Raw genomic sequence first — 16833 nt, 5'->3', positions numbered from 1 at the left:
GGGCACGAGGGCCTCGGGAGTGACAGCAGGGTGTGAGGGTTCAGTGGGCGCTGTAGACGGTGGGCAGGCGGCGGCGGCGGCAGCTGGTCGTCGGCGTGCGGCCTTGGGCGCAAACTTCTTGCCCGACGTGTTCTTGTTGATGAAAGAACTGAATGTCGCGGGCGCCTGAGTTGCGCTGTCGGCGGCCTGCGCGGGCGGCTGGGTCGCGCTGTCGGCGGCCATGGGCGCGGTGTGCTGTTATGTCGACATGCGAGCGTTTTGTCGACTCGGAGTCTCGCGCAGGCGCGTCCATGGATCGTCGGCGGCGGACCCACCTGCAGCCCGCAGTCGATAGATCACGTGCTAGCGCTGCTCGCGACTTGGCGTCTGTCTTCGTTTTGTCGTCCAAGGCCACTCACTCTCCTCCTCGCTCGCTCTGTCCGGGCTCACACGACACCCCGCCCGCTTGCTCTGCCGGCCCACCGCCCGCCGCCCACCGCCATCCGCCATCCGCCATCCGCCATCCGCCCTCACTCCGCTCATTCATCTCCTGGCCACCAGCTCGAGTAGCGCGCTGCCCCCTGCGCCACTCGCCTGCGTCGCCTGTCCGATGAGGCTCGAGGCCAGAACCGTCGCACCCCCATCGCTTGACCACGTCAAGATGGAGGACCGCAAGAGGCCCAGTGCGCACGACGACTCGGCCCCGCCTGCGAAAAGGCAAGCTGTGACCGTCAACGGTGCTCGCTCGCATCCAGACGCTGACATGCCATGGAAAGATGATATCGAGGTTCGCACCCCCGACCTGGCTCGCACCCTCTGCCTCGGCAGCCCCAGCCCACGCTAATCCCGCATTGATGTGCAGGCCTACCAGAAAGATGCCATCCTGCGCCAGATGCGCGAGTACAAGCGGGAGAAGGCTACCCTCGAGGCCCACCTGCACGAGGTGGAAGCCCGCTCGAGCTATCACGACGACGAGCTGCGGACTATCGATGCATGGTTCGACCAGGTCAGTACACCCGGCCCCATCGACCACATCGGCGCTGACCATGTGCCAGCTTGTTGACGAGATCAAAATCTTGAGTGGGGAGACCCTGTCAGGTGACTCTTCATCTCGAGCCGTCCCTGCCGCGCTCCTGTTTGAAGACAGCGAGACGTTCAGAAGACACCTTTCGAAACGGAAAGAAACAATCCTGTCGTCGCTGTCCGGCCTCTTCGCCAAGTATCCCCCCAGGAGCCCGGATGTTGCTCATCTCGAGCGCCAGTTGTCTGAGCTGCTGGCTGCGCAGAAGCAGCATGTTGCACAGTCCCAGAAGATGATGACGGAGAAGGAGCAGCTCTCCGACCGCCTGGACACTGCCACCCACCGCTATCTGGTAGCCGAGAAGAAGATGGACAGGTTCAAGAGCCAGCAGGTACAGAAACTCGAGCAGTCTGCAGTAGCATCCACAGGAAAGGACGAGACGCCGTCTGCCGGCGTCAAGAAGGAGGCCACCAACGGCACCACCCCAGAACCAGCCGTCACCGAGGAACTGGAGACGGCAAAGGCTCAGGCTGTAGCCGAAGCCTCCAAGCGGAAAGCACAGCTCGACGATGTCGAGAAGGAGAATAGGAGACTGACCGAGGAGCTGTCAGCTCTGAAAGTAAAGCTGACAGGCCTCTCTGACGACGACTACGCCAAGACCGATCTGTTCAAGGCATTGAAGTCTCAGCACGAGGACGTCATCAAGAGGATCAATAACCTGGAGGCAACCAACATTCAACTACGGGAAGAGGCACAGAAGTACCAGGCCGAGCGAACTGCATACCGGATAAAGATCGACGACGAATCGCGGTCCTCGCTGGCTGAGTCTGAGAGCGCCGTGTCACAGGCTGAAGCGAATCTTGCACGCATCCGACACGCGCGAGACGAGCTGATAGCCAGGAACAACACTCTCGAGGCTAGTCACAAGGACAGCGAAGCCTCAAACGCCCAGACCAAGGAGCTCGTGGGTGCTTGCGAGAGCCGTATTGCAGCACTGGAGTCTGAATGCGAACGGCTGCGCCTGCAGATTGCCCAAATCCAACCAGGAGAACGTGTGGAGACGGACGAGTCAAGACCCGAGCAGTCGCCGAGTAAAATCGCCAACCTGGAGAACCAGCTCAGGCTTCTAAGCGGCGAGCTGCCGTCGATGGAGTCTGCTTGGAAAAAGGCGCAGGCGGTCGCAGGAAAGAAGATTGCCGACCTGGCAGCCTGGGAGGAAAACATGGCAAGAGCAAACGCAGACAAGGCCAAGGCCGACCAGAAGTTCTTCGCCGCCATGAAGGCAAAGGGCGAGATGGAGCAGCAGACGCGCATCCTGCGCCTCCAAGCCTCCAAGTCGACCGAGGTCGTCGCGCAGCTGAAGGAAGCCGACTCCCTCAGCCGCTCGCTCGTCGACAAGCTCGAGAAGCAAACGGCCGAGATGCGGTCCCAAATGGACGACCTCTCGGCGACGCACCGCCAGCTCCAGCAGAAAATCGCCGACAACGCGCTCGCCTCGGCAGCCCACAGCGCCCAAGTCGCCGAGCTGAAGAAGCTCGTCGACGCAAAGGACGCCGCGTACCTGGCGGCGCGCCACTCGCAGCGCGAAGCGTGCACGGCCCGCGACGGGCTCGCCGCGCAGGTCGACGGACTCACGGAGCAGATCAAGGTGTGGAAGAAGAAGAGCAAGGGCGAGCAGAGCGTCGAGGCCGCCCTCATGGAGTCGATGCTGCAGTGCCAGATCTGCAAGAGCCGCGTCAAGAACACGTGCATCAAGACGTGCGGCCACCTCTTCTGCCACGACTGCGTCCAGGACCGCCTCACCAACCGCGCCCGCAAGTGCCCCAACTGCGGCAAGGCCTTTGGCAGCAACGACACCATGCGCGTCCATCTGTAGCCCGCCCGCCCGCCCGCCTGCGCGGCTTCTCTTCTTGTACAATACGCAGATTCTTTCCAATGAGCGACGGGTGCGGCGTTTTGGTTTTCGGCATCCCCGCTCGCGGCACCCCCGCTCGCAGCACATCACCAATACCCAGGGGCAGGCGAACGGCGTACGAGATGTGCTGTCATGTTTTATTAGATGTTTGTTTTTTTGGGCGGACAAATGGGCACAACATGGGCTGGGGCGTGGCAGAACAGCGATGGGCTACGAGTCTGCTCCTATTGATGCGAATAATGCAAGCCATGCCAACAGCGTAAGCAACGTCTCATGTGTGGTGATGGTTGAGCATAAAAGAAAACCTGAAAACCGAATTAAGAACATTTTCACCCGACAGAACAAACAACACATCGAGAGCAACGCCAGAAGTCAATCGCAGTACATTCATAGCAAAAGCTCAGCAAAGAAAACAGACCAACACTCAACAAGTTGACACCTCCAGCAGACCCCCTCAAACCATATCTCGAGCCCGCACCGGCAAACGACCAGCACCATCAAGCGTGTAAACCGGCGGCGGATCAGCGACACTGCTGCCAGACGGAGGATCCGACGTCGGTTTGACAATCTCGATCCTAAGCTCCAGGCCGTCATCTCGATTGGCGTCCATGCGCTCCATGCCCGCGCCAGAGAGGTCGTGCACCTTGATCTGGTCGAGCTCGATGTCGTCCGACTTGCGGGCTGCCTTCAGCTTCTTGTCCCGTCGTCGCATCTCGGCGAAGCCCATCAGCGCGTACCACACGAGCGTGCCAGCGATCATGCCGCATGCCATGCCCAGCATCATGCACCGGAAGTAGTAGATGTCGGCGTAGGGTGTGTTGTCGCGGAGGATGGCCTCGACGCGTTCGAGGGTCAAGTGGCGAGGCCTGATACTGGTGTAGGGTGGGATGACCTGTCTTGGTGCGGCTTTGAGTGACGAGGCGTCTCCGGCGTGGAGCGAGGAGGTATTCAGGAAGGCCGGGTTGCGCTTCCAGCCGACTGTGCCGTGTCTTCTGCCGTCGACGACGACCGGTTTCTCGATGTGCCAGCCGCATAGCCAGTCAGCTGTCGCGCGAGACTTGGTGAGGACGTCGAACTCCCTCTCCTCCAGCCACTTGGCCAGCGTGGCGGGATAGAACTTCACGTGGCTCGTCACGATAGTGAAGTTGTACTCTGGCTCGGCTGGGTCGTTGAAGAATACGTAGTTGTATGACGCATAGAAGTAGGTTGTGAACCGTTCTATGCATATGGAAGCCGGGGAGGTAGACGATTGTAGGGCGAGTAGGGAATTGGATGGCCGGGGAGAGCTGGAGACCTCCAGCGCAGACGATAGAGTAGCGAGGATGAAGAGAAAAGCGGTAATACAAGAATGCATGGTTAGTTATGGATGAGTGAGTGGATGCTGGATAATGCAGCGTGCGGCTGTGTGATACTGGAGAGAGAGAGCAGATCAGCGTGGAAAGCGACGTTTTGAGCCTTGCTGGGCGACCGCTCTTGCTCCTTAATTCATAGCAGGTGGCAACGCTGGAGAGGAAGGTGCTTTTGACCCTGGGGAGGACGAACACGTGATCTGTCTGGTAGTTGCAGAGCACCCAAGGTAAGAGCAGATGAGATGATGGAATCAGTCGTTCCTGTGCGCAAATAAACGCCATCCATGCTACGCCAATATTACACACTCTGATAATACACATCACTACTTGACTTCGCCAAGGACGTGCTTGCTGTTCATGGATCCTGGTCCCCAAACGGATAGTTGAACTTCAGCAATGCGTTTAGCCCGCCAACCCAGTGATCCTCGGTCTGCTCGTCCCGCCCACCCGTGGCTCTTACAATACAAGGCACTCCGCCGTGCCACTCGCCCGTCTTCGTCCTCACATCCTCACCCATGACTCTCACCTCCATGCCCGAGCCCAGGCCTTCAGTGACGGTGCTGCCATCAATGCTGACCTCGACCTGCTTGCCCCTGTTCTTCTCGCCGAGCTTCAGCGTGATGGGCGTCTCGGCAGGCAGCACAAGCGGCCTGAACGACAACGATCGCGGACAGATGGGCGTGAGCAGCAGAGATGGGACGAGTGGGTGCACGATGCTGCCGCCGCTGGAGAGACTGTACGCGGTACTGCCGGTGGGCGAGCTGATGATCATGCCGTCGGCGACGGCCTCGGTGAGGAAGCGGTTGTTGATGTAGACGTCGATGATCTTGAGGTGCGGGCTGGAGCCGCGGTGCAGGGTGACTTCGTTCAGGGCGTAGGTGTCTGCCGGGCCGGTTCCGCCGATGCGCGTCCCGTCTGGGGCGAAGATGCCAACCTTGAGGCGGTTGCGCAGCAGGACTCTTGCGCTGCGCTGGACGCCCATGGCTTTCCCGCGGATGTCGGCGTACGAGAGCGGCTTGTCGAGCGGGTCGTCCGGCGACGTGGGAGGAGTGGACGGGCTCGCCCCCAGGGAGTCGGACAGCGTCGAGTACGTGTCGGGCGCACCGCTCATGTACATCTCCCTGAAGGCGCGCTTGTACTCGTTGAACTTCCACTCGCCGAGGAAGCCTATGGTGCCCATGGCGAAGCTCAGCACGGGCGGCACGCTCTCGACGTGGCTGAACAGGCTGCTGGCCCTCAGCAGGGTGCCGTCTCCCCCCAACGTGCAGACCAGGTCGGTTTTATCTGAGAGGGCCTGCACGGCGCCATGGTAGGTGTAGACAGGGAAGCTCAGCTGCTCGTGTATCTCGCCCGCGGACTCGCTGTCCAGAATGACGTTGATGGACGGGTACGTCGAGTGCACGTGCAACGCAAACTCGACGACGGACTCGGTGATGTTGGGCGTGCGCTTCTTCTTCGTAATGAGGATGTTGCGCGGCGGCGACGGCCACTGCAGGCTGAGCAGCGTGTTCGCGGGCGACTGCACGTACGCCGGCTTGATGCGCGCGGGCAGCTCTGAGATGTGCCTGATGTCCAGGCAGGACCACGAGGTGGAGAAGTGCCGCCCGCGCGGTGCCTGGGAGAGCCGCCGCCATGGCAGAACTCGGTGCTGGAGCTTCATGAGCGCCCGGAGACGATATTCACATGGCGACCGGCACCAACTGCCTGTAACGCAGAGGCACCGAATCGACAAAAGTTCCGCGTGTCTGGGCCTTGGCAGGCATCCCGCGTGGCCATCCCTGCAGGGTGGGGCGCTTGGTGTCATTTATCACCATCACATGCAAAGACGGGGATGCCTGCGCGCCGGAAGGAGCCACAAAAGCTCTCTCTTCAGCCTCTTGCGTACCGATCAGGACCAGATGGATACGGCGAGCTGGGCTGACGGCTTCGCACTGATTCTCTCGCGGCTAGCACCTGTACATAGCCCCGAGCCTGCGTGACTACTGCCACTGCCGCAATGTTCATGTGCTCCTCCACCACTCCACACTCATCCGCCCACTCCACCTCAGACCTCAGCACGCCCACGTCCGCCTCCTCCGCACTCGTGCCCTCCGCCATACCCTCAAAACCATAGGGATCGCCCAGTATGGACATCGCACCAGACGCGGGGCCGAGGCAGCGGCAGCGGCATCCGCCTGCATCCGTATCGACCCAAGAGACGCAGCAAAACGACCGCCCTAAGCTGTCTTCACGGCGGTCGTCGAACCACCCGGGCGGAAAAGTCAAGCATGGCGCCTTCATGCAGTTCCTGCGCATGTGTGCCTTTGCTGCCTACTTCAACGGCAGCATCATCGGGTATGCATCGACCTACATCCAGTCGAGAGGTTGACTGACACGCCTCAGCATCTTCGTGACCCAAGCCATCGGCGCTCCGCTCTACCTTTACAGCAAGGACATCTTCTACGCCTGGATGGCCATGACCAAGCAGCACTTCGGCGTCGTCGTGACGACCATGACATACTGGTGGGCGCCCGTCAAGATGCGCATCAGCGGCGACGCCAGCGTGCGCGGCCAACTGCGCAAAACGGCAGACGGGCGCATCGAGACCGATTTTCCGGAGCGCCTCGTGCTGATCTCCAACCACCAGGTTGTTCCCTACCCATCCTCTATGGTGCGTCTACTGACCGAGCCAGATCTACACCGACTGGATCTATCTGTGGTGGATCGCCTACACCTCCAGCATGCACGGGCACCTCTACATCATCCTCAAAGAGAGCATAAAATACATCCCCATCCTCGGCACCGGCATGATGTTCTACGGCTTCATCTTCCTCTCACGCAAATGGGCCACCGACAAGCAGCGCTTCCAGTACCGTCTGAAGAAACTCAGCACCTCGAGCCCGGACGCCATGACGCCCGACAACCCGCGCGGCCTGAACCCAATGTGGCTGCTCATCTTCCCTGAGGGCACGAACCTGAGCGACAACGGCCGCAACGCCTCGGGCAAATGGGCCGCCAAGAACAACATCCCAGACCTTAAGCACGCCCTGCTTCCCCGCTCAACGGGGCTGTCGTACTGTCTCCAGGAACTGCGGGATTCCGTCGACTACATGTACGACTGCACCCTCGCCTACGAAGGCGTGCCCGCGGGCCAGTACGGCCAGGACCTGTTCTCGCTCCGGGGGAGCTATTTCCAAGGCCGTCCGCCGAAGAGCGTCAACATGCACTGGCGGCGTTTCGCCACCAAGGACATCCCCCTCGGCGACGAAAAAGTGTTCGGCGACTGGCTACTCGAGCGGTGGCGGGAGAAAGACGAGCTGCTGCAGTACTACCTGGACCACGGCAGATTCCCCGCCGACGAGGGCGTCGGTGCTGATGCCAAGGGCGAGCAGGTGAAAGGCGCGGGCTGGATCGAGACAGAGGTCAGACCCCGGTTTTGGTGGGAGTTTGCGACTGTTTTCGTCCCGCTCGCTGCGGTGCTCTTGCTGCTGAGAGTGCTTGCGCAGTTGGTAATTATGGTTCTGAGGGTTCTCCGCCTACTGTAGGCGGTCCATCTTGCTGACATACTTAGCGCGCGAGGTTTGGGTAGTAGAAGGCAGGGTTGGATGTGATTGGGAGGATCTGCAAGAGGAAGATGTGCCATGGTAGTAGTCTTGGGTTTTTAGACGCTGGGTAGGATCGTAGATGGCTTTATACCCTAATCGTTCTCCTTAGCGAGACGAGCTGGCTAGCCCGTCACTGCCCTGTCGCTTGATGCGAGTCCAGCACTGGTCCTCCTGTTCTGAACGGTGTCCTTGAGAGGGCGACGCTGCCAGCCTAGCGTGAGATCGGGACTGGTAGAACACCAGGTATTACGTTGGTTTGCAGTCTGTACTGCGGCCGGACTGACATTGGAGAACTGAGCGTGGGCAGAGACGCAGGAGAGGACAGCGGATGCGGCGAGAAAGCTGAAACGGACAGAGGCCAAAGCCACCCACAACAAGGAGACAGCAAGAGAAGAATTGCGCATCCCCGCACACAAATGCGCGCTCAAATCGCCCTCCTCACCCGTAGATCGTAGCTCCTTCCCCATCCTCCGTCATGCTCTAGTACCATCCCACAGCAGGTGTCAGGTGATCCAAGAAGCAAGAGCGAAACCACTATCAAACGAAGATTCCGTTCTAGTTTGCTCTTCCCCTTCTCCACTCCAGAAAGTCGAGCTTTTCATTGCACTCGTCCGCAGTGCGAGGGCGTCCTTTGACGCAGTACGCTGCGCTTAGCCGCCGCTCCGGTAACACAGCCGGGGAACGAGGCTACGAGCGTGGTCACCGTGGTGTGCGTTCTTGCTGTCTGCATCGTTCCTACAGACAGCGGAGCCGTCTGTCCTCAGACCCAGATTAGCGGGTTTTCGGTGCGCGTGTTTAGCAACGACCTGCTCTGAGATGCGAGCGAAGACTGAGCGTACTGTACGTGATTGCGTTCTCACCAGCACCGGGCGAGAAGACGACGGTTGGCTTCTGTAATGCGGCCTTGCCTTGCTCGCTGTGTCGAGAGGCGGGGCTCTGTGGGCGTTCCATCTCGTAAGGCTTTGGAGTGAGGGATTAGCGAAGCGTCGCGTCACTCCGTAGCGAGGCCGTCGTGGGATCAAGGTCCCCCGCTGTGTTGACCCGAGGCACGTGTGTTGTTGGTGTTGGGTGGTAGATGGTCGCTAGTATACATATATTGTTGAAATCTTCGTATCTGGTACTAGCCACACGGATAAAGCAAGATATGAGCGGTTGATTAGCAGTGATTTGAATGAGGTTCCAGTAACGCGAATTGCACAGAGCACATCTCTCAAACCAGACATCCTGGGTCTTCTCTGCTCTTGCATCCCGCAACCCCACCAGCACTATGATGTGTTCAACATGCTCATTACGAAAAGGGTGGGATGTGAATCTCAATCCGGGGCACACGGGGACTGTGTTGATGCAAGTCACCATCCCGTTCATCCAGATTGGTCGGTCGGCAGTGTCACAGCATCTGCGAGTACTTTCCGAATTCAGCACGGAGTCTAGCTACTGGCTCGAGCGATCTGGGTATGCTCTGCTTTCGGTTGTCGCGAGGCGCAGATCCGAACGCAAACACAGATGGCGGAATTATATTGCGCTGTGAAGCAAGGGGCGGCAATATCTTCCATACCCCTGCTTGAGGCTCTGCTCAACGCTGGAGCGGAAACCAAACGGCCATCTTGGCTTTCAAAGGCAGCAAACTGGGGCAGGTCGGGTGTTGTTGCGATTTCGCTAGATCGCGGGTGACTATCGATGAAGGTCCTGAAAACGACGACTTGCAGTTGGATGCGTGGGAGTTGGAGGCCAAAATTGCACCATGTACGGCTGCATGGCGGGGAACTGCAGAGGTGGTGAAGTTTCTGCTTGACCGGAGTGCAGGTGCTGGCGTTAAAGATTCCATCGTTAGTTCTGCGCTGAAGCTCGCGGGAGCAGAAGAGAATAAGGCTTGCATCCATCTCCCAGAGAAGCATATTGGTTCAAGTGTCGATGAGTCGTCGTTCATGTAGCAGCTATCGAGAGCACTATCGGGCCTACAAGAGGACTATTTCTCTGCTGCAGCAGCAAGATCAGCTTCCGCTTGAGGATTGATCCCTATTAATAAACATAAGACGTATGAAATTCTTCTACGGTGGTAGTTGGTGAAAAATATTATTGTTGAGTGTGAGGTTATTTGCACCATGAGGGATGAATTTTTCAAGACATTGTCAGTGATATCACATTTGTAGATTCTGTACAATGTTCCTGTCTGCTAGGGCTCTTTCTTTCCGTATAGTCTCATTGATGATACGCTGCTCAAATATCCTGTCAAATTCGGCACCGCAATCTGTTGTAGACTGGAACCAGTCATCTGTAAGTGTTATTGTGATTCAGTTTTATAAGAAACGAAGCGGTGTTTGTCTTCCGCATTGATTGCAGTTTGAAAGTAGTTATGGATATGATCGTCCATGGTTGGTGAGGGATCCACAGCATCTCAGACGTAGAAAGGCTGGCAGCATCCTGAATCTGACGAATGTTGTAAACCATCTCATATTGAGCTTTCTTGAGACCTAGAACGACTGGATGTGAACAAGTGCAGGCGGAGAAGGTGCGTAGGTTGACAAGGAAACAAGTGTTGAAAGCATAACTTGTTGAAGACAGGAACGCTGTCAAGGTTACAAATTAAAGTCTTGTATTACTTAGATGTTCATGCGGCGAGATAAGAGAGTTGGCAAATCTGAAAGAAGCCTAGAGAGCAGGAAGGCGCATACCAGGCTTCTCTAGACCATACGATAGCCGACGGAAGGGTGGACAGAAGAAGTTGTTTTCAACTTGTCGTGATCAGATGTGATAGTCGGAGTGATGTTTTTACAATGTATCTCAAATTGTCATGTCAACGCGGCGAAAGGTGCGTCCATCACCTTCCTTTCCCAGCTGCATATCCTGACGCCTTTGTTAGGTGAACCTGACTCATACCGCATCAATATATGGGCAAATAAAGACGCAAAATGCATGAAATCTTCTCCAAGAACCAGGTTGATGCCGCAACGGGATTTATTTCGATTTCTAAGATCTTGATTTGTTGACTATATTTGCGTCCGAGAATCGTTCAGGAATCCCAAAACGAATCTACCAGATCTTCAAGTCTCTTAAAGATGAGTGAGCTACTTATGTTCAAACAAAAATAGTGAGCCTTATGAAAGATTGCTGTCCTCATGAAGTGGCCGAGACAAAGAAAGATTCGCGAACCCTTCTTGTGGCTGTACACCCCCACTAAAGGTTCGTACCTAGATACGTTTGGTATTAATTCCATTGAGACGTTCAAGTTGAAAAAAACTGCCCTCGACAACACTCAAATACTTCAACCCAATCACTACCGCTGAACACGGAACCGCGCGTCGCGTAAGATCGTCCATTGTTTCTGCAGAATATTGGAGGACTCTTATAATAGAGGAATCTGACTTGCGCCGACAGTTGAATGCTGGATAATGGTGGATTTCACTTTTGACTGGAAGGAGGCGGAGAAGGGAGGGCGCCCGATGTTGAGTCTGTTTTTAGGAAGTGGCAGAAAACGCAGCGACGAGGTGACTAGATGGTTGCAGCGAACGACTTCGATATCTCATGCATGTCAAGCAGGTTCGGCTGTGATGTATACGAGTGCGGACGGCCTCTCAGCCAGCCTATTTGATTTGTCCGCTTTCGCCGCTCGTAAGCCTACGCCATCACACCCGCGTCATCTCAGCTCTTTCATGGCGGGTGTTGGTCTAGGATACGAGAGGTTTGCAGTGTCTGTGTTTGTATATGTATGAGATGATTGACGTATAAAGTCATATCCACTGCGACCGGCTGATGCTGCCAGCAGTTGCGAGGGCTCAGCGGTACAGTTGAACGTAATTGATGGTTCAGTCAATCCTGTTGACTGGACAGCAGGCCATCACTGTCGAACGTTGAATTCAACGGCTCACTTGATCACAAAATGTGATCATTTCTCGTATCTAGAATACGAATCCTCGTAATATCGAGATCACTGTGGTTACGTTCAAGGTCCGTATAACGAGATTGGAGAGTCGCTATGTTCAAAGTGCCTTGCTTCAAAGCTCGAAATGGATCGATAATTTGGAGCGATGGATATTCTCACTGCACGGCGCTTTTCTAAGTGATCATGGAACGAGACCGAACTGTCTCTCTGTCCTGACTAGGAGCTTTACGTGCAGGATGGCGCTGCCCTTACCAAAATCAGAACACCCTACCAGCCGTGAGTTGGCTTGTTATTGCGAGCGCTGGTCAAACTTTGGTGAAATACTGGTCAGCGGGGACGTCTGCACCGTCTGTGTAGGTCGAAGTTCCCTAGCAGTGGCAAGCTCAAATAGCTTTATTATGAGGCAGACCTGTAGTGAAAGCTCGATGCGGATGATGACCCCAGTATTGATGCGAACGTATGGTGCCTCATAACGACGTGGGCTATGCGCCCTGCGAATTGATGTGGGCTGCTCTCTTGCAAGGCTTGCCATGTGTGGCGGGTGGGAGATCATCTAACGTCGAGCCGGCCTGGCAGTGCAGCATCTCGGCTTGTCGCGGCGCCTGGAAGCCTCATTCTCACGACCTTGTGTCTGAGCTTGTGAATTCACGCTCTCCAGGCGCCTGTGGCCCGCTGCCGCGTAAAGTGATCATCTGTTACAAGGTTCACAAGACGTTGATCTGGACTTTGTAAACCGCAGTGCGCTGTTTTTGGCATACGCAACCGCTTCCCCGCGGATGATTCTACTGTGACCCCAGGTGGCAAAGCACTGAAACGGTGAAACGTTGCTCAGATCGCAGCTTCCGCGCCAGGAGGTATGCATGACGGTCTACCTAGATTCATGTTGTTGACCTCAGAAGAGGTTCGCGTGTCGATGTTAGCTCATGATTAACTTCAACACATAAGAGACGGACTAAATTGCTGCAGCAGGAATAGTCTGGCTCATCTCGCGGGTGATGATCGCGTGCTCGAGCTGAGATGTTGTTCCGACTATCTTGGCACAACGGCCGGCTCCGTGGGTCGGAAATTGGCTGACTGCTCACTTCACGATCCTGTTCAGCAGCGGGCGGATGCTTCCAAGGTGCTGCAGACGAAGCCACGATCGCAAAGAGGCTCAGGTACAAGCTCAACTTTTGGAAGTGTGTTGTAAATCTCGTCGTGGCCTCCGGAAGCCACGACTGGAACCGCCACTGTTACCTTGCGTTGAGAGTAGGCTTCGTTTCTCGTATTCGACGCTCGCACCACGTGGAAAGTTTCCACTTGATCAAGAGGGGAAGTCTACGTGCACTCTGATCAGAGATCGCATGCGGATGCGGATTGCCGGTGGCGTGAAACGGCGCTGGTTGCGTGTGTCGTGCATTAAGGTGACACCAGGTCAACGTCTTCGGATGAGAGCGCAGAGTGAGGCTTGAAGTTAGTTAGCAGACGACAGATAGATCGGAGGCATCGCCGCTGATATCTATAGGTACGTGACTTCTTTCAATGCGCTCCCGACCGGTTTGACTAGACTAGGAATGGATGTGGTTAGTGAAACTGTTGGCTGGCAAGATGTTGTTCACCAGTATAGTGGATCATTATTGTCCCTGAGTCGCACGGCATGGCAAACCGCCAAGTGTGTGCGGAATTCGCGTCGAGGTGCAGATTCTGAAGTCACAGGGTCTCATAAATGCAGGTCCGTGGAAGCAGAACAGTGGTTTCCGTTTGCACAATCGCGGTCCAAATCGGCAGGACATCTCAAATGGCCGTGCTTCACATTAGAGGCATCTACGGCAGTGCTAAACGATCGGTTCTGGCACTAAGCGCTAAGGTACCAGCTTTCGCGCATTCGATCAACATTGGCAGTCAAGTTTGAGAACGTGCTGGCACAAGCTTTCGTCTATGCCATCCCGTAATAGTAGCCCAAGGAGCGACCGTTTGTCGGTTCTGTCATCCGTAGTGAGTATTGATGGGCGTAGCTAGTCCTGAAAAACTATCCACAAACGAAAACTCCACAAAGGGTGCATGAACGGCGAAAGGATGATTCTCGATAGTCATATGACGTGAAACTGCTCTGTTTGGAGACATGTCTGCGAGCTTTATGCATGTTTCCCGGGCCGAAATGCTCTAATCCTCCGCAAGTGCCTTTATTCTCCTGAACATTATTCTGAAATTCTCCGAGCGGTACTGCAACCCTGACGGCAGACGAACTGTACTGCAGTTCTGTTGGTAATCAACAACGATGCCCAGGTTTCTTGTTACGTGGCGTCCGCAATTACGCTTTCAGCTACAGTGCGGCCCGGGCACCCATCGCGACGTGACAAATGGACTGGTCCAGGCCTTTCCGAACCTGAAATAGTTTGTGATTCCTGAGAAGAAGACTGATTTCATAGTGTGCAAAGCAGTGATTACGTGCATACAATTGCTAATGCATGTGGAGAGACTAGAAGAACACCTTTCGCCTCTTCTAAGACTCCATCGGCCGAACTGCCCAAGTGGATGATGATAGACGGCCCTGTCAGATGGATGGCGCAATAATGCACGGAAGATATGGTTATCACATGCTGCTATCTCGATAGCGTAATGTTCATGATGTCCGACACCGCATGACGATGACGATCTGCAGTGTTCGTAAGAGTTGAGATGGGTCTTGCAAGTGGGTCTGGAGATGCGAACAAGGTCGAGCAGATATTCCGGTGCTGCACCAGTAGCAATCTGATACTATTCAATACAGATATTCGGAAAGTGAATAGTGCAGAAACCGGGGAAGGGTCGGGACTGACTCGACCGTTTGGTCGCGCTAATGACGACAGTTCAGAGGGTTGCCTTTGCATCGTGAGGACTGCGGCATGCGCCGAGACTTGTGGTGAAGCAATTGGCGGCGGCCGAGATAATGTGGAATCAGATGTGCGAGACTGATCCATAGCATACAACAAAGTCTTCCAGCCCTTGACAATGTGCATGCCAAAGGCTCACTCTGGAGCCGCGAGCCTGGACAACCACACCACAGACGAAGGGCTGAAGACTTCGACAGTGAATATGGAGTAGCCTATAGACTGGTCAGTTGCGATAGCTGCCGAACGGAAACAAGACTCAATCGGGCCGCATTCGTGACTATTCTACGAGGAGCTACCGCTGTAGGATGGGCGACTTCTGCGCCTGACGTGAAGCAGCAACACTTCGTCGATGCCGTGCCGTCAGAACGATGCCTTTGACAAATCCTGTGCAATACTAGTATCATCGTTGTGCATAACACTTACAATAGCGAGACCGAGGGAACCAGCCGCTGTGTGACGCCTAATGTAGTCGTCAATAGCGTCCGCGGTGCTACACATGAGTCGTCTTGAAACTGTTGTCAAAGTATCTGGTCGCTGGGTTAGCACTGAAGGACTTTGCGGGGAGCTATTGGAAGAAATAATATGCGCACATCAAAGGCAACGAACGAGAATTGACCATAGCCTGGAACAGTGGTCTGTCATCATACGTGTCGTCGTACATGATCAACGCAAGAGGTCAAGTGGTGGGCAACAGGCCGAATGGCCACAGCGGGGAAATGTAGACGAGCAGGAACAGCATCCTTGAGAGTGATCTTCTACCCGAATCGAGTTGAGTACTTACCAGTCAATAGTTTCATGTCAATGGACTTTCAGCGTGAGCACAGATCATGTACTTATATGCGTACCGACCCTATAATTGCTTTGTTAAGAGCCAAGGAGCAACGATACTCCTAGCAATGACGACGCCTGGCGAATGCAAACTCCAGGTCGTGTCGCGCCTCGACTGTGTTAGCACATCCGACCTGTTGGCACCTCTCCGCCTCCCGAGCATCAAACAGAAGTCTATCTCAACGTCCATCTTGACGTCCACATTATCGTTCAAAAGTTGTTATTATTTCGCGGGCATCGTGACACGAATAAGTGTCTAAAGGCCAGAGTTGATCGGATTGAGAAGCGGTCGCTGCTACGACGAACCTGGCTGACATTGGCTTGGGAGGGGCAGGCGAGTAGGCTGATTAACCAAGTTGGGAATCGTTTGCCAGCCGCAAAAGGAAGAGTCTCTCGCTACGGGGGCGGGGATAACCCTGGAAGCACATCCTCGTCCGACTCGCGAGTCAGTGAGGTTTCCGGCCGATACAATCTTTCTTTCTGGCCCAAGCCACAAATCGCAGACTGGCACTAGACCGCTTTTGACGGCATCATGACGGATTGTTATCACTGTCTGCGAGATTTCTGTGCCTGAGCGATTGTCGCAGTTCTAACTCAACTGCTTCTGTATTTTGATGACGACGTTGAAGGCAGACAAAGTGCAGCTCTACCATCCCTGTCGTTCTAATCCTGGCCCCCGATCCTCAACGGCCAAGGATGCTGGGGTGATCAATCGGCCGATCCTGGGACCTGTGCAGCAGACTTGCTTGGTGATGCGGCTGCAGCTCCAGGCACAATCTTCCCATCCACATCATTGTCGCCACTCAAAGACTACAGACAGCCTTGTCAACAACCAAGTCACATCACGCGCTTACCCAACACGATAGGAACTAACCCTATGCGGGTAACTGCTAGGCTCTAACAGATAGTTAACCAAGCCGATCCGAGGTCGCTGGGCCCCATTAAATTGATTGTTGACAACTGTGGTCCCAGACTAATTGGCCTGTCATAGGCCGAGCCTGCATGCACGCTGCTGTGTCGCGAATCGGCCTTGAAATGTTGCTCATGCCCTCAGGGCAGTCCAGGGCCGAATAGAATGGGAGGACTGATGTGCGGGGCCGCTGATCATGTATGGATGGCATCTACCACCATCCATGAACGTGCACACCGCCGCGACTGTGCATTACACAAAGCGTGGTAGCCACATCTGCGCATTTTGGGCAGCAAGATGCGAGTTCCGCGGTATCAACGTTGTTCACGGCTCACATCACGCTGAAAATTGCTCGACAATTTGTATGATAGCCTGCATGTACTAATGACATCGGTACGCCCGAGCTGGATGGCACGTGCCCGCTAGCCGTCTTCGGCGTCTTCTCGATCCAAGATCGATGGCGGCGCATGTAAAGCGCGCGTTCCAGAGCGCGGAACGCTATCGCTGCGCTCAGA

At 55.5% G+C, this 16833-nt stretch overlaps 6 protein-coding genes across 6 annotated transcripts; 2 read left to right on the top strand and 4 right to left on the bottom strand.

Moving 5' to 3' along the window:
* Positions 1-640: 640 nt before the first annotated feature.
* Positions 641-2876, top strand: M421DRAFT_795 (E3 ubiquitin-protein ligase bre1; the record flags this gene model as incomplete). The annotated part of the gene is made up of 3 exons (XM_033597491.1): positions 641-766; positions 842-985; positions 1035-2876. 3 exons carry the CDS (start codon positions 641-643, stop codon positions 2874-2876), a joined length of 2112 nt encoding a protein of 703 aa, XP_033453630.1.
* Positions 2877-3369: 493 nt separating this feature from the next.
* Positions 3370-4269, bottom strand: M421DRAFT_88607 (uncharacterized protein; the record flags this gene model as incomplete). The annotated part of the gene is made up of 1 exon (XM_033597675.1): positions 3370-4269. One exon carries the CDS (start codon positions 4267-4269, stop codon positions 3370-3372), a length of 900 nt encoding a protein of 299 aa, XP_033453629.1.
* Positions 4270-4619: 350 nt separating this feature from the next.
* M421DRAFT_97538 (ATP-NAD kinase) lies at positions 4620-5924 on the bottom strand (the record flags this gene model as incomplete). Its single annotated transcript, XM_033598514.1, has 1 exon — positions 4620-5924. The coding sequence occupies one exon, from the start codon at positions 5922-5924 to the stop codon at positions 4620-4622; it is 1305 nt and encodes a 434-aa protein (XP_033453628.1).
* Positions 5925-6294: 370 nt separating this feature from the next.
* On the top strand, positions 6295-7901 carry M421DRAFT_195549 (1-acyl-sn-glycerol-3-phosphate acyltransferase 2). The gene is made up of 4 exons (XM_033588053.1): positions 6295-6598; positions 6647-6890; positions 6937-7752; positions 7815-7901. Exons 1-4 carry the CDS (start codon positions 6390-6392, stop codon positions 7830-7832), a joined length of 1287 nt encoding a protein of 428 aa, XP_033453627.1. The 5' UTR covers positions 6295-6389; the 3' UTR covers positions 7833-7901.
* A 1284-nt stretch (positions 7902-9185) lies between these two features.
* M421DRAFT_195540 (uncharacterized protein) lies at positions 9186-9803 on the bottom strand. The gene has a single exon (XM_033588052.1). The coding sequence runs from the start codon at positions 9741-9743 to the stop codon at positions 9276-9278; it is 468 nt and encodes a 155-aa protein (XP_033453626.1). The 5' UTR covers positions 9744-9803; the 3' UTR covers positions 9186-9275.
* A 4334-nt stretch (positions 9804-14137) lies between these two features.
* On the bottom strand, positions 14138-15085 carry M421DRAFT_415717 (uncharacterized protein). The gene has a single exon (XM_033590804.1). It carries the CDS (start codon positions 14704-14706, stop codon positions 14311-14313), a length of 396 nt encoding a protein of 131 aa, XP_033453625.1. The 5' UTR covers positions 14707-15085; the 3' UTR covers positions 14138-14310.
* Between the last annotated feature and the right edge of the window lie 1748 nt (positions 15086-16833).

This window comes from Didymella exigua, assembly GCF_010094145.1.
Source record: "Didymella exigua CBS 183.55 unplaced genomic scaffold M421scaffold_2, whole genome shotgun sequence".
NCBI classification, from domain to species: Eukaryota; Fungi; Ascomycota; class Dothideomycetes; order Pleosporales; family Didymellaceae; genus Didymella; species Didymella exigua.
This window is presented reverse-complemented; position numbering and strand designations above follow the sequence as displayed.

What these genes read in the sequence shown, in the direction of transcription:
- M421DRAFT_195549 (XM_033588053.1), top strand. Translation starts at nt 6,390, where the DNA reads ATGGACATCGCACCAGACGCGGGGCCGAGGCAGCGGCAGCGGCATCCG. An exon ending in TTCAACGGCAGCATCATCGG is followed by an intron (nt 6,599 to 6,646) that starts GTATGCATCGAC and finishes GACACGCCTCAG; the next exon opens with CATCTTCGTGACCCAAGCCA. An exon ending in TGCTGATCTCCAACCACCAG is followed by an intron (nt 6,891 to 6,936) that starts GTTGTTCCCTAC and finishes TGACCGAGCCAG; the next exon opens with ATCTACACCGACTGGATCTA.
- M421DRAFT_195540 (XM_033588052.1), bottom strand. Translation starts at nt 9,743, where the DNA reads ATGCTTCTCTGGGAGATGGATGCAAGCCTTATTCTCTTCTGCTCCCGC.
- M421DRAFT_415717 (XM_033590804.1), bottom strand. Translation starts at nt 14,706, where the DNA reads ATGCACATTGTCAAGGGCTGGAAGACTTTGTTGTATGCTATGGATCAG.